Source organism: Andrographis paniculata, unplaced genomic scaffold (genome assembly GCF_009805555.1).
Source record: "Andrographis paniculata isolate CXL003 unplaced genomic scaffold, ASM980555v1 Contig15END, whole genome shotgun sequence".
NCBI lineage: Eukaryota > Viridiplantae > Streptophyta > Magnoliopsida > Lamiales > Acanthaceae > Andrographis > Andrographis paniculata.
In genome coordinates this window covers 975,529-991,503 of record NW_026137435.1, presented here as the reverse complement: position 1 = coordinate 991,503, position 15,975 = coordinate 975,529, and the positions used below count along the sequence as shown (strand labels likewise).

Genomic DNA, 15,975 nt, shown 5'->3' with positions numbered 1-15,975 from the left:
AATAATTACTTTTACTTTTTATATTATAGCACAAATTTATTTTACATTCAAAATATATACTACAAATTTATTTTACATTCAAAATATCACATCAATATCACTTATATCACGTTAAACAACTATTGAAATTCAACTTTTTACTATTGAAAAATCCGATCCCAAAAATACAAAGCCACAAACAAACACACCCTAAAATACTAATACTACATATTGTTGATGATCACCGCAAAATACAAATTAAGATGCTAGAACATGGGCATCATATACAACCAACAACAACCTCCTCTATAGAATAAATATACACCGAACATATTCAGTTTACCAGCACATATACACTTCATTTATGGACAATTGAACTATGCTTTGAAGCACCACCGAGATTTTTATGTGGGGTGATAAGAGGATTTGCAATCGATGGATTCACAAACGATCTGCTTCTCTCAAAACTCATCCTCTCCGTGGGGTGAGCAAGAAAATACGATCTGCAATTGAAGGAAGGAGAATGTGATAAAAACATACTTCTGCAATGAGTAAAAAGTAAGAGAAAGAGACACCGCGCAATCATATACAGAGATAAACAAACTCCCGATGCAATTAATGGAACACTTGATGAATTAAATTTGTTTTCAATCAAATAATACCTTGTCACACTAATGGCTAAGCCAAATATAAGCATGCTATTCTAATTTATCAAATTATTAGATGTATAGTTATTAGTTACTTAGCAACTTTAGTCGTTAAATTGAAATTGACATGTTTTGCTTACTTTGGGCATTCTAATTCAGCTACTGTAATTCCTGAATCAGTAATTAATTTGATCACATATTAGGTGATGCTAACCGAGAACCTCCTTTCGAGAAAGGAACTAACCTGTACAGGAGATGCAGCGATCAAGGGTCCTTCGACAATACCCCCAAGTGTAGTTCCATCAGGCCGAAGTAAGGCTGTACTCAACCTTCCATCATTGCCACTTTGAAGTCCACCTCTACATGGAACAAAGGAACCGACCATTGAAAGAATTTGAAACGGACCCTACACACAGGCACACACAAACACACACACACACACAAAAATTATAAATAAGGATAGATGAGCAACAATGGAAACATGCTCCTAATAAAAAAGGTACCAATAATTATTACTTGAAGAATAAATCTTTGATTATGGTTAAAAGAACGTAAAATTCATAGCATCACATGGAATTGGCCGTATAACTGATAAAACATCAAATTCATTGATTAGTGTTATTCCAAAATTAAATATAATAGAAACCATTAAAATAGTTAAAATCAAGGACAAGTAGTTGAATAAAATGCCAATTGAAATGAAACATTTTCTTAAAGAGCGCACACGGATGAAAAAAATTACAGAAGCACGTAGATAAACACAAAAATAATAAATAAAATCAAAGAAAGAACAATTAATCAAAACAAAGATAACCTCCTAAACAAGAACGAAAAGTCAATATAGATATAAGTAATTTAGGAAACCTCATATACTCTGGGTTCGCCATCTTGCGCAGGGAGGCGGATTGTGGCGCATGATAAGGTCCCAGTGGTTGTTATTATGAAAACAATCCCTGCTTCAGTGGTAGTAACATCCAATATTTTTCTTAATACATCCTGAAAAATATGTCAATAAGTTCATTACATTTCATGTAGAAGTGATAGGAAAGAGGTATTGTTTAACAGCTACGGAAAGAAAACTATATGATGGAGCATTATCATCAAAGCAAATAATCAATGTAGTTCATTTATGTAGCTACTTATGAAAATATGAGCATAGCGATTTATGGGAAGTGCAATGATCTACACCACAATGGGTGGAATAACATTATGTGATACACATAAATGCTTATAATACAAGCAAATCACACAAAATCAGATAAAAACACTTAAAACACATGGAATCTCAAGATTTGGTATATGACAAATAATAAGTATGTTGAAATATATAACCTCTCCTCCGTTGACTGTGAGAATTTTTATTTTGAAGTTTTCCGAATTGGAAGAACCTGCAAGCACAATTTGCATACTTAGATCACAATTTTAAAGATACAAAGAGATAATAAAATTCTCTGGAAAATTAGATCTTATGATTTCCATTGAATAATATTAATTACCAGAGGAGTTGGGCCCGGCAGCAGGGTGGGAGGTTGACCCACCCACAGCCGCTGGGGTGGAATACGCAGCCGGCGCCATTGCCTCTAGAGCCTTTTCTGGAGACGAGGTTTTATTTCTTTATGCGTGCTATAGTTCAATCTGAAAAATCAAACCTTCCAACATTGAAAAGTTACTGTAATGACAATATAGACCGATAAACCGATTTTAACAATGAAAACCACACGGAATCAAATGAAAAAAATGTAATGTAACTCAGCCCCTGATAAACCCACTTACAAACAACTTCAACACAGGATGACAAGAATCTACACCTAAAGATGCAACCAAATAACTCGATAGCCCTTATCCTCTCTCAACTATCGATCAACAGCTATTTCGAAGACAGACCTTAGATTTATTTGACTAAGAGTGGACAAGAACACATCACTCACAAAATCACTCAAAGAACACTAAAAAAGAGGGATGAATGAGACACGATCAGTCTGCTCGTCACAGGAAACAAGATCACCAATTCTCAAACTTCACAAGAACCGAGTGAACTTACCTTACTGAGAAGATTAAAGAGAAAGGGAGAAGATATGAATGGGAAAATAACATAAGATATAAATAAGTAATGGCTGCGCATGTACAACGTATATTAGATATATTAGATCTGAATCAATGGCTTGTATGGTTCGTCACCTTGAACACCTTCCCGTAGGCCTATAATTTCCTTGGCTCTCACACGGAAGCACAAAATATGGAAAGAAAGAAAAAGAAGCACAAGGTTCACTTAACTTAGTGTGAGGTGTGTATTTCTCTCAAACTCGGGTAGTTTACAAATGAGGATGACACCTCTATATATAGAGACTCTACAATGGGCTGGGCCTAACACATGTTAAAGTATATCCGGATAAGTTCTATCTATATAAATATGGATAAGGATAAAATCTGTCTATTTGGATAGACATCAACTTGGTCAAGGGGCAATCCTGGCATTCCTGGAATATTCTGGAATGTTCCGGGAGGTTACTATTAGTCCCTTCATTCTCGATAGCCTTCTGATTAGTACTTAGCTCCATGTTGGTCACGAAAAAAACCTCCATCAGACGGATGTGGATCAATATCAGACGTGGATCAGCTAGACAAGTAGGGCCTTAGAAAATTAGCTTGGTTCTTACACTTGGGCTTCGGATAAATTTGGGCCTCAAATATCACATGTCGAAATTTACCGTACTCCCCCTAATTTCTTGTCTTAAAATTTCATTGAGTGTTCAGGGTGTTCATGAAGTGAAAATTCATGAAATTCAAGATTCTTACACAATTGAATACCGGATCTACTATTCAAAAAATAGTAACAAAATTATGGAGATAACTGATTTCGGGGATTAAGCCCTTGATGAAAAGGTTTTGCAAGATTTTTAAAATATATTTAAGATAAAGTATAAAATATAATATATGTATAAAAATAAAAATAAATATCATAGGTCTGTCTATAGTAACTCTAAAAACATCGTCAAAGTTAAAAAATTTCTTTGACTTGTGCAGAAAATAAGAATTTGAAATGTTTGCTTAAAAAAAGTACAATGAATTAATACAATCAAAGGGCTGAAAAGTAATCTAGCTTCTAAAACATAATTTAATCCAACTTTAAAAATAATAAAATATGTCTAACGGGGTAGAAATTGGATGAAACAATGGATAGAAGTGATTTTGAAGTGTAAGCGAGTTTTTAAGTGATAGAGAGGACAAGTCAAGGTGTTTATGTGTTTCCTATGACTCATGATTGGTATTTGACATACGGGATTACAACGAAACTTTACATCCATAACCAATAATATTATTTCTAAGTGAAGCCATTGTCACCAGACCAATAAGCATACACATATGTCTTATTAATCATTATCAATTTGTTTAACTAGTGGCCTATCCCTTTGATCTTTCTCTTTAATTGAGGTTAAATTCAATTCATAACTAAACAGGTAGACAATGCTTTGTTATACATAATTATTATTATAAAAAAATACTATAAAGTTCTCAAATCAAGAAAATAAGATAAAATCAACAAAATAAATTTCGAGTAAAAGAGAAATAAACATGCAGATAAACCTTACATACAAATAACCTTTACTACTGACCGACGGCGGCCAGTGATGGTGGGTGGAGACCGAGGCAAGTAGGATGAGAAGGGAAAAAAGAAATGTAGCGGCAACCTAGGTTTTTGGGGGAGGGTTAAATTTAAGTCTGGTAATGTACTGAGTCAAAACAATTCATATTGGGTTTTGTGATGCCAAGATGCCAGCCTTGCAAAACGGTGAGGCGAGCTGTCCTGGTGCTACCGGTGCACTGCCAGGACACCAAGGTGCCAGAAAAACCATGATTATAATGCTGTAAAGTAAAACTAAAATTTAAATAATATATATTGCTGATGATCACCACAAAATACAAAATAACATGCTACAATATGTGCATAATATACAACAAACAACATCTTCTACAGAATTAATATCAAGACAACATATTCAGTTTACAAGCACCATATACAGTTCCATTTATGAAGAATCGGACTCTGCATGTGGTCTCCTCTACTTCTCTCATGATTCACCCTCGTCATGGGGCGAGCAGCCAAGAATGATCTGAAATTGAAGGAAAGAATGTCATAAAAGACATAATTCTGGGATAAACCGACTAGATATATTTATTTTGGAGTCCGATTTCACAAACACATAGAAGAGAGATCAGAACAGCACATGAGAAAGAAGAAAAAGAAAGAGATACAACACTATTGCATACAGTGGAACACTTGATGAATAAAAAATCTTTTCAATCAAATATTAACTTGTCAAAATAGTGGATTAGTAATTAATTTTATCACATATTTAGTGGTGCCAATCGCAAACCTTCTTTCAAGAAAGGAACTAACCTGTGCATAAGATGCAGCGATAATAGGTCCTGCTACGATACCGCCAAACCCAGTTCCATCTGGCCGAAGTAAGGCTGTACTCAGCTTTCCATCATTGCCACTTTCAAGTCCACCTCTAGATAGAACAAAGGAACCGACCATTGAAAGAATTTGAAACGGACCCTATACACACAGGCAAACACACACACACACACAAAAATTATATAAATAAGGATAGATGACCAACTAGAGAAACATGCTCCTAATCAAAAGGTACCGATATTTATTACTTGAAGATTAAATATTTAATTATACTTAAAAAAAGTGCAATTCATAGCATCGCATTGAATTGGCCATATAATCGATAAAACATCCAATTCAATGATTAGTGTCATTTCCAAATTGAATATAAGTGCAACCATAACATGGTTAACATCGAAGGCAAGTTGTTGAATAAAATGTCATTTAAATGAAACATTTTACGTAAGAGTGCGGATGGATGAAAAAATATTATAGAAGCACGCAAATAAACACAAAAATAATTAAATAAACAAAATCCGAGAAAGAACAAGTAAACAAACAAAAGGTACCCTCGTAGCAAACTAGAATGAAAAGTCAATATAGATGTAAGTAATTTAGGAAACCTCGTATATTCTGGGTTCACCGTGTTCCGCAGGTAGTCGGATTGTGGCGTGGGATAATGTCCCAGTGATTGTTATTACGAAAACAATCCCAGGTCCGGTGGTAGTAGCATCGACAATTTTTGCGAATAGATTTTGAAAAATATGCCAATAAGTTCAGCACATTACAAGTGGAAAGTGGTATGAATAAAACAAGCTCTTATCAAGGTAAATAAAGTATTGTTTAACTGCCATGGAAAGATAAATATGCGAAGAAGCATCATCATCAAAGCAAACAATCAATGCAGTTGATTTATGTAGCTACATACTAAATTACGAGTATAGGAATTTATGGCAAGTGCAATGATCTATACCTTCACGGCGTGTGGCTTAACATTACACGGTACACGTATAAATGCTTGTTGTGCAAGCAAATCATTCAAAGTAAACAAAAACACGTGATCTCAAGAGTTTGAACATGGGAAATCATCTGTATGTCAAAATATATAAGTACCTCTCCTTCATTGACTGAGAGAATCTTCATTTTGAAGTTTTCGGCATTAGAAGAATCTGCAAGGAAAATTTGTCAGGAGTAGCATTTAGGGTTAGATCAAATTCTTATAGTTAGATAACTATTTTATAAAATGCAAAGAGATAATAAAAATCTCTAGAGGATTAGATCTTATGCTTACCTGAGGAGTTGTGCCCGGCAGCAGCGTTGGAGGTCGACCCACCCACGCCAGCTGGGGTGGAGATCGATCCACCCACAGCGACTGGGTTGGAGGTCGACCCACCCACATTGGCAGGGGCAGGGTTGGAGGTCGACCCACCCACAGCGGCTTGGGTGGAGGATGCACCCCGCAGCCTTAGCATGGGTAACATTCTGAAGACGTATGGGGTTTGCCTTGTGCGTGCCATAGATTGAGGAAGAAAATGGGAAAAATTAAACCTTCCTACTTTGTAAAGTATCTGTGTAAAAACACCAAGTTCACGAGATCAGAAATTAGTTCAGAAAACCTCTACAAAAATGGACTTCTTATTCGCAGTTCTTTACCTCCGATTAAGAATGGCAAAAGATGAAGGAAGACGCAGGACTTTAGGGTTTAGATCAGAAATTTAGTTCGAAAACCTCTACAAAAATGGACCACAGACTTGCTTTTGGCCTCCGATTAAGAATAGATGAAGGAAGACGCAAGACTTTAGGGTTTACAAAATGATGAGAAGTAGGCAAGACCTAGGCCTGTATATATATAAAAATATATATATCTTCATCCCAATAGACTAATCTTTCAGAACAAATTTGGCCTATTTAACCAAGTTTGGATTGGCCCAAGCCTATTTATATTAGAAATATTAGTATACCTACACAACTAACAAATTTGGGTTCGCTAACTTGGTAGGGAGGCGGATTGTGGCGCGTGATAAGGTCCCAGTGGTTGTTGTTATTATGAAAACAACCCCTAGTTCAATGGTAGTAACGTCCAATATTTTTCTTAATAAATCCTGAAAAATATGCCAATAAGTTTATTACATTACATATAGAAGTGATAGGAAATAATTATTCTTTAACAGCTACCGAAAGAAAACTATATGACCGAGCATTATCGTCAAAGCAAATAATCAATGCTTACTATAATATGAACATAGCGATTTATGGGAAGTGCAATGATCTACACCACGAAGCTTGGCATAACATTATGTGATACACATAAATGTTTATAATGCAAGCAAATCATACAAAGTCAGATAAAAAGATTTAAAACACATGCAATCTCAAGATTTGGTATATGAGAAATTATCAATATGTTGAAATATATAACCTCTCATCCGTTGACTGTGAGAATTTTCATTTTGAAGTTTTCCGAATTGGAAGAACCTGCAAGCACAGTTTGCGTACTTAGATCACAATTTTAAAGATACAAAGAGATAATAAAATTCTCTGGTAGATTAGATGTTATGATTTCCATTGAATAATATTAATTACCAGAGGAGTTAGGCCCGGCAGCATGGTGGGAGGTTGACCTACCCACAGCCGCTGGGGTGGAGTATGTAGCCGGCCCGTTGCCTCTAGAGCCTTTTCTGGAGACGAGGTTGTATTTCTTTTATGTGTGCTATAGTTCAATCTGAAAAATTAAACCTTCCAACATTGAAAAGTTACTCTTATGACAATATGGACCGATAGAACGATTTAACAATGAAAACCACACGAAATCAAATGAAAAAACAAATGTAACGTAACTCAGCCCCTAATAAACCCACTTACATACGATTTAAACACAAGATTACAAGAACCGACACCCAAAGATGCGACCAAACAACTTGGTAGCCCCTAATCCTCTCACAACTATCGATCTACTGCTACTTCGAAGACAAACCTTAGATTTATTTGACTAAGAGTGGACAAGAACACATCAATCACAAAATCACTCAAAGAACAGTCAAACAAAGGGACAAAAGAGACACGGTCAGTATACTCGTCACGGGAAAAAAGATCACCTGTTCTCAAACTTCACAAGAACTGAGTGAACTTATCTTACAGAGAAGATTAAAGAGAAAGGAGAAGATATGAATGAGAGAATAACATAAGATATGAATAAGTATTGCCTGCGCATGTACAACATATAGTAGATATATTAGATCAGAATCAATGGCTTGTATGGTTCCTCACCTTGAACACCTTCCCGCGGGCCTATAATTTCCTTGGCTCTCACACGGAAGCGCAAAATACGGAAAGAAAGGAAAACAAGCACAAGGTTCACTTAACTTAGTAAGATGTGTATTTCTCTCAAACTCAGGTAGTTTACAAATGAGGATGACTCTTCTATATATAGACTCTATAATGGGCTGGGCCTAACACATGTTATAGTATATCTTGGATAAGCTCTGTCTATGTAAAAAATTGACAAGGATAAAGTCTGTCTATTTGGATAGACATCAACTTGGTCAAGGGGCAATCCCGGCATTCCTGGAATATTCTGGAATGTTCCAGGAGGTTACTAGTTATTAGCCCATTTGTTCTCGATAGCCTTCTGATTCAATACTCAGCCAGACAAGTGGGGCCTTAGAAAATTAGCTTGGTTCTTACACTTGGGCTTTGGATAAATTTGGGCCTCAAATATCACATGTCGAAATTAATCTTACTCTTTCCCCTAGCTTTTTGTCTTAAAATTTCATTGAGTGTTTAGGGCCTTCATTGCTAAAAATAAAATTACACTCTTACCTAAATAAAACAAAATAGGCAGTAAATAAATTTCAAAAATTGCAACACATCATTGAAACTTACCACTACAACAAAAATAGGTACTATGTTAATAATATGTATTACAATATATACTTTTCATGCACGACTCAAATTTAGTGGAAGATAATACTTTTCTCCAATTTTTATTAATTCTCTAGCCACTGTATCTCTAATGAAATAAAAATGTACATTAACAAGTTTGATCATGAAATTCAAGATTCTTACACAATTGAATACCGGACCTACTATTCATAAAATAGTAATAAAATTACGCAGATAACTGATTTCAGGGATTAAGCCCTTGATGAAAAGGTTTTGCGAGATTTTTAAAATATATTTAAGATAAAGTATAACAAATAATATAAGTATAAAAATAAAAATAAATATAATAGATCTTCCTACATAGTAATTCTAAAAACATCGTCAAAATTAAAAAATTTCTTTGACCGGTGCGTGTTCAAGTCGAACTAAGAGAATATGAGAATTTGATAAGTTTGATTAAAAAAAGTAAAATGAATTAACACAACCGAAGGGCTGAAAAATAATGTAGCTTCTAAAACATAATTTAGTCCAACTTTAAAAACAATAATATATGTGTAGCAGGGTAGAAATTGGATGAAACAATGGATATAAGTGATTGTGAAGTGTAAGTCGGTATTTAAGTGATATAGAGGACTGAGCAAGGTGTTTATGTATTTCCTTTGACTCATGACTTGATTGGTATTTGACCTAAGGGATTACAACGAAACTTTACATCCATAACCAATATTTCTAAGCAAAGCCGTTGTCACCAGACCAATATGCAAACACATATGTCTTATTAATCATTATCAATTTGTTTAACTAGTGGCCCTATCCCTCTGATCTTTTTTTTTTAATTGAGGTTAAATTCAATTCGTAACTAAGCAGGTAGATAAGGCTCTGTTGTACATAATTGTTGCCTATACCTGTTAACAATGCAATGCATGCATAGACATAGATAGTTAAGTTCCATAATATTATCAAGAATCTAATTTAAACAACTCAAGTGTGAAGAATTGTCTTTTTAATTTTCTACATTACTCTTGAATTAAGAATTTATTGTATTTTTTCTGTCAATTTCAAAATAATTAACTTAAAAATTATGAGAAATTGTGATTTTTTTCTCCACTAGTTGCCGCTCATTATTAAGGTATATAATTTTATGACATTAACTCATCCACAGTCATTTCTACTACCGGAATTGGAAAATAGCATATGAGGAGCATGTGTGATGATGCAGAAACACTAAAGCTTTGATGGACTTTCCAGAGCAAATGTGGGTGTTCAGGTGCACTTGTTCTAGCCTCGGCTTGGAAATTAAAATAATTTATTAAATTCAAGTATTATTATTATTATTATTATTATTATTATTATTATTATTTTTCAATTTCGTTATATTTGATTCTCTCTCCAACTTTCCATAAATGTTGTTTTTATCTTGTGTGTTGACTGAGTTCTGCCAAGCATTTCATATTTTCACATGAAATTCTGTTCTAATATTTTCAACATGTCATATAATAAGTTGACCATTCCACCATCCATTTTGGTCATTCTTGTAGCATGTTGGAATGGAACAAAACAAGCTCTGCAGCTAATGACACCATCCTTTATACACATTGCATATGGTGTCAGTATGACAGCGTGACAGCACTCAGCATTTTTGTTTCATATGCCAAAACAAAGAAAAGGAAGTTTGTATTAACTAGATACGATACCAATTGTTGATCATAGTATTGAGTTTGAAATAGATTCCACTAATTGATTGAGTTCTTGAAAAAATAACAATGGGTTTGGTTTGTCGAAAACCTTTATGGATCTAAAATACCAGAGAAATATACAAGGGATTTTGAATTCAATATGGAAGAATAGAACTTATTGAAGTTCATCTTCATCTTTCTATATAACTTTTTAAATCAAAGTTAAATTCAACTATTACATACTTTTTTAGATCATAGAATGTCCACTAATGATAAAACCATGTGGGGAATTCTTTGACAAGATTTGTATTAAATGTAAAAAAATAATGAGTGATTGAATGGATGGTACGCCAAAACATCTAGAAGTATTGAGATGTGTAGTCATTTGTGATAAAGTTGACTAAAATTGTTTTTCTAACGAATAAAAAAGACCATTCATGCTACCGACATACCTTTTTAATGATACCTTGGGATTAGGCGACACAGTCATGATTATGAAAATTTTGTGGAGTCAAATGTTTTTAAGTGTGAAAGTTCGGTAATTCTTTGAAAGAAGCTAAAGTAACAAAGTGGGAATAGAGAGAATTGAGCTTTTTACATTAGTTTGAGAAGATTGAGCTTCTTAAATGCCGGTTAATGGAGAAAAATCATAAAAAGGTAAGAGTCTATTGTTGGTAGGAATGACACTCTTTGGGATATCATAGTATTTTGGAATTTGACGACTCGATTGATTTCAAGTGCTTATACACTTACAAGAATGAAAGATTTGGTTGTGCAATAAATGATTGGATATGGTTTGGATTTCTTTTAAAGTGGACCTCTCTTTAGGAGTCTAACGTTTCCAATATTCTTCACCTTACACAAGAAAACTTTCAGAAAATTTTTTTACGAACTCTAAATTATTATTTCATTTCAATAAAAGATTAATAATACGGGCTTTTTCTTTTTTGGGCTGAGATAGAAAATTTGCATGTCAAATTTTGAGATTAGAATTGAACGGAATGTTTTGACATGGCATCGTAGGCTTCAGTTTATGATTCACCATAACCCTTAAGAAATTTTTAAGTGGAGAAATAAAGTAACAAATTCAATGAACTGTTAAAGAGTTGAATATCAATATCAATTACCGGTAGTACATCTAAATTTTTAATATATATATATTTTTTTTTTTGAAAAAATCAATCATCTTGAAAATTTCAAATTTTACTGTTGAATAATTCTTCTATGGTAGAATCTTGCTGAGATGATGCCCGTAACTTCCCATTTCCACTGCCGAAATTCTTTTTCCTAATATTACTATTTTATAGAGTAGTGACTAAGTGCCAACAAAACCAACAATACATGCCTAAGTAACTGCTGGGACCACATTCATCCTTTCACTCACCTATTTCTTATAAGCATAAATTCGTTTAATTCATCCTTTACTGTCATTCAAAAGTTGAATCACTTCATAGGTGTTGGCCACAATGAGAAAGTTTCTCACATCTTCCCCATTGTTTACATTACAAATATACAACCTCACATTGCTATCACTTATATCCATTAGCTCCATGTAAATACACCGGTGCTTATACAGATCTTGTTCGCTTAACAACTCACAATTTCTATTTGCTTCATTCATTGGTCATAGTGGAACACTGATTATAGATGTAACACAGGTTTGATCCAACAACCAATTAATGTACATTCCACAGAGTCAGCATCAACAATCTAACCACCAATATAGACGAAGGAAAGCCATATTTCAAATGCACGTATACAAATTGCAATAAAGGTTAGTTACTTCGAAGTTCCAGGAATGGCACCATCGGATTATCATATCGCCTAGATGACACTGTGCCACCATGTTGACAAATTGGCAATGGCAATTTACCTATTATAAATTTCGAATATTTATTAGTATATTATAAAAAATGGTAAACCTTAAATCAGTGAACTTTTCATAAGTTTAAAATAAAATATAACCGTACTGAAACATCACCATCAAAATACAAAATTAACTTAGAGTGTTGAAAACATAATTATTAATATAAAGAAACACTGAGCCAAAACAATTCGAATTGGGTTTGGTGATGCCAAGACGCCAGCCTTGCAAAACGGTGAGGCAAGCTGCCTGTTGCTGCCGGTGCACTGCCAGGACGCCAAGGTGCCATGAAAATCATGATTATAATGCTCTAAAGTAAAACTAAATTTAAATAGTATATGTTGCTGATAATCACCACAAAATATGAAATAACATGCTACAACACGTGCATAACATACAACCAACAACACATCTTCTATAGAATTAATATCAAGACAACATTTTCGGTTTACAAGCACCATATACAGTTTTATTTATGAAGAATCAAACTCTGCAGGTGGTTTCCTCTACTTCTCTCACGACTCACCCTCGTCATGGGGCAAGCAACCAAGAACAATCTGCAATTGAAGGAAAGATAATGTCATAAAAGACATTTATGGGATGAGTTGGCTACATATATTTATTTTGGAGTCCGATTTCACAAATACATATAAGAGAGATCACAACAACACATGAGAAACAAGAAAAAGAAAGAGACACAACACTATTGCATACAGTGGAACACTTGATGAATAAAAAATTCTTCCAATCAAATATTAACTTGTCACACTAATGACTATGTCGAATGTAAGCATTCTATTCTAATTTATTGAATATTAGATGTATATTTTATTAGTTATGTAGCAACTTTAGTCATTAAATTAAAATCAACATCTTTTGCTAAGCTCAGGCATTTTAATTCAGCTACAGTAATTACTCTATCAGTAGTTAATTTTATCACAAATTTAGTGGTGCCAATCAAAATCCTTCTTTTCAAGAAAGGAACAAACCTGTACAGAAGATGCGGCGATCATAGGTCCTGCTACTATACCGCCAAATGCTGTTCCATCCGGCTGAAGTAAGGCTGTACTCAGCCTTCCATCATTGCCACTTTGAAGTCCACCTCTAGATGGAACAAAGGAACCGACCATTGAAAGAATGTGAAACGGACCCTATACACATAGGCACATAAAAAATATATATATTATAAAATAAGGAAAGAAGACCAACTAGAGAAACATGCTCCTAATCAAAAGGTACCGATATTTATTACTTGAAGATTAAATATTTAATTGTACTTAAAAAAAGTGCAATTCCTAGCATAGCATTGAATTGGCCATATAATTGATAAAACATCCAATTCAATGATTTGTGTCATTCCCAAATTGAATATAAGTGCAACCATAAAATCGTTAACATCAAAGGCAAGTAGTTGAATAAAATGTCATTTAAATGAAACATTTTCTGTACGAGTGCAGATGGATGAAAAAACATTACAGAAGCACGCAGATAAACAAAAAAATAATCAAATAAACAAAATCCGAGAAAGCACAAGTAAACAAACCAAAGGTACCTTCCTAGCAAATTAGAATGAAAAGTCAATATAGATGTAAGTAATTTAGGAAACCTCGTATATTCTAGGTTCGCCGTGTTCCGCAGGTAGTCGGATTGTGGCGCGGGATAATGTCCCAGTGGTTGTTATTACGAAAACAATCCCTGGTTCGGTGGTAGTAGCATTGAAAATTTTTGCTAATAGATCCTGAAAAATATGCCAATAAGTTCAGTATCTTACAAGTGGAAAGTGGTATGAATAAAACAAGCTCTCTCATCAAGGTAAATAAAGTGTTGTTTAACGGCTATGAAAAGATAAATATGTGACAAAGCATCGTCATCAAAGCAAGCAAACAATCAATGCAGTTGATTTATGTAGCTACATACAAAATTACGAGTATAGCAATTTATGGAAAGTGCAATGATTTACACCTTCACAACACGTGGCATAACATTACACGATACAAATATAAATGCTTGTAATGCAAGCAAATCATACAAAGTTAACAAAAACACATGTAATCTCAAGAGTTTTAACATGAGAAATCATCAGTATGTCAAAATATATAAGTACCTCTCCTTCATTGACTGAGAGAATCTTCATTTTGCAGTTTTCGGCATTGGAAGACTCTGCAAGGAAAATTTGTCAGAAGTAGTGTTTAGGGTTTGATCAAATTCTTATAGTTGGATCACTATTTTATAAAATGCAAAGAGATAATAAAAATCTCTAGAAGATTAGATCTTATGCTTACCTGAGTAGTGGTGCCCGGCAGCAGCGTTCGAGGTCGACCCACCCACAGCGACGGGGGCAGGGTTGGAGGTCGACCCACCCACAGCGGCAGGGGCAGGGTTGGAGGTCGACCCACCCACCGCGCCTGGGGTGGAGGATGCACCCCGCAGCCTTAGCGTGGAGAACATTCTGAAGACGTATGGGGTTTGCCTTGTGCGCGCCATAGATTGAGGAAGAAAATGGAAAAATTAAACCTTCCTACTTTGTAAAGTATCTGTGTAAAAACATACAAAGATTGAGGAACAAAGCGAGAATAAAAGGCAAATACACATCTATAAATTTACAATATCCCAAATCGCCAAATGACTCGTCTAACACCAAGTTCAGAAGATCAGAAATTGAGTTAAAAAAACTTCTACAAAAATGGACTAGCAGTTTTTTACCTCGGATTACGAAACGGAGAAGATGAAGTAAGAGGCTGGACTGTAGGGTTTACACAATGCTGAGAAGTAGGCAAGACGGTAGTGATGGCAATGGCTCAGGTCCAGCCAGACCCGAGACCCGGCCCGACCCGGCCCGGCCAGAATACAGATGGTTGGAACCCAAGACCCGACCCGAACCCGACCCGAACAATACCCGACAAGACCCGAATCTTTTTTTAAAATTCTTAATATTTAACTTAAAATTGGACTCGAACCGGATCCGAACTCGACATATATTAAAATTTATATATTTTATTCAAAAATATTATAATAAAATAATAAAAAAAACTAAAAACATTTTTTAATATAATTTATATTATTAAAAATTAATTTTTTTATATATATAATTAATATATTAATAGTATATTAATCGGGTCCGGGTCCAAGTAGGATCCACTACTTGACCCGAGACCTAACCCGGACCCGATACTCGAATAATTGGACCCAACTCCAAATAAATGAATTGGCCGGAGCCTGTTCGGTATTAAAAATATCAGTATACCCAACCAACCAATATATTTGATACCCTAGAAATTGCAAAGTTTATAGCCAAAAAATGCAAACTATGATTCCACCCTTTGATCCAAAACCCGTGTACAATCCACACAGTGAGCATCAACACTTTTACAACCAACATAGACGAACAAAAGATATACGTCAAATGCAACTATTAAATTTGCAATCAAGGTTAGTTATGTTTGGATTGCGGGCATGGCACCAAGGGACTATGATATCGCCTAGTTAACATAGTGCCCGCCATGATGAATTGGCCAACTTATCAATGAT

At 34.6% G+C, this 15,975-nt stretch overlaps 2 protein-coding genes across 13 annotated transcripts; both read right to left on the bottom strand.

Moving 5' to 3' along the window:
- Nucleotides 1–120: 120 nt before the first annotated feature.
- On the bottom strand, nucleotides 121–8,438 carry LOC127261332 (AT-hook motif nuclear-localized protein 1-like). 12 transcript variants are annotated; one of them, XR_007840906.1, is made up of 13 exons: nucleotides 8,293–8,438; nucleotides 7,609–7,747; nucleotides 7,445–7,500; nucleotides 6,679–7,127; nucleotides 6,317–6,593; nucleotides 5,649–6,194; nucleotides 5,026–5,187; nucleotides 2,123–4,738; nucleotides 1,959–2,014; nucleotides 1,491–1,622; nucleotides 1,143–1,214; nucleotides 871–1,032; nucleotides 121–482 (listed from the first exon to the last, which is right to left on the bottom strand). XR_007840906.1 is itself a non-coding variant. In XM_051289645.1 (8 exons), exons 5-8 carry the CDS (start codon nucleotides 6,540–6,542, stop codon nucleotides 441–443), a joined length of 486 nt encoding a protein of 161 aa, XP_051145602.1. In that variant the 5' UTR covers nucleotides 6,543–6,593; nucleotides 6,679–7,127; nucleotides 7,445–7,500; nucleotides 7,609–7,747; nucleotides 8,293–8,434; the 3' UTR covers nucleotides 121–440. The 12 variants fall into 12 exon arrangements, 5 of the variants coding, with proteins under 5 accessions (XP_051145602.1, XP_051145631.1, XP_051145616.1 ...); XR_007840904.1 differs by lacking the exon at nucleotides 1,143–1,214 and having other exon boundaries at nucleotides 6,679–6,864; nucleotides 6,987–7,127; XR_007840905.1 differs by lacking the exon at nucleotides 1,143–1,214 and having other exon boundaries at nucleotides 6,679–6,864; nucleotides 6,991–7,127.
- Nucleotides 8,439–12,629: 4,191 nt separating this feature from the next.
- Nucleotides 12,630–15,195, bottom strand: LOC127261324 (AT-hook motif nuclear-localized protein 1-like). Its single transcript, XM_051289635.1, has 6 exons — nucleotides 15,151–15,195; nucleotides 14,730–14,981; nucleotides 14,552–14,607; nucleotides 14,054–14,185; nucleotides 13,437–13,598; nucleotides 12,630–13,004 (listed from the first exon to the last, which is right to left on the bottom strand). The coding sequence occupies exons 2-6, from the start codon at nucleotides 14,929–14,931 to the stop codon at nucleotides 12,963–12,965; spliced, it is 594 nt and encodes a 197-aa protein (XP_051145592.1). The 5' UTR covers nucleotides 14,932–14,981; nucleotides 15,151–15,195; the 3' UTR covers nucleotides 12,630–12,962.
- Nucleotides 15,196–15,975: the final 780 nt, after the last annotated feature.

What these genes read in the sequence shown, in the direction of transcription:
- LOC127261324 (XM_051289635.1), bottom strand. Translation starts at nt 14,931, where the DNA reads ATGGCGCGCACAAGGCAAACCCCATACGTCTTCAGAATGTTCTCCACG. An exon ending in TGCCGGGCACCACTACTCAG is followed by an intron (nt 14,608 to 14,729) that starts GTAAGCATAAGA and finishes TTTTCCTTGCAG; the next exon opens with AGTCTTCCAATGCCGAAAAC. An exon ending in TCGCCGCATCTTCTGTACAG is followed by an intron (nt 13,005 to 13,436) that starts GTTTGTTCCTTT and finishes CTTCAATTGCAG; the next exon opens with ATTGTTCTTGGTTGCTTGCC.
- LOC127261332 (XM_051289645.1), bottom strand. Translation starts at nt 6,542, where the DNA reads ATGGCACGCACAAGGCAAACCCCATACGTCTTCAGAATGTTACCCATG. An exon ending in TGCCGGGCACAACTCCTCAG is followed by an intron (nt 6,195 to 6,316) that starts GTAAGCATAAGA and finishes TTTTCCTTGCAG; the next exon opens with ATTCTTCTAATGCCGAAAAC. An exon ending in TCTCAGTCAATGAAGGAGAG is followed by an intron (nt 1,033 to 6,138) that starts GTACTTATATAT and finishes GCCTGTGTGTAG; the next exon opens with GGTCCGTTTCAAATTCTTTC.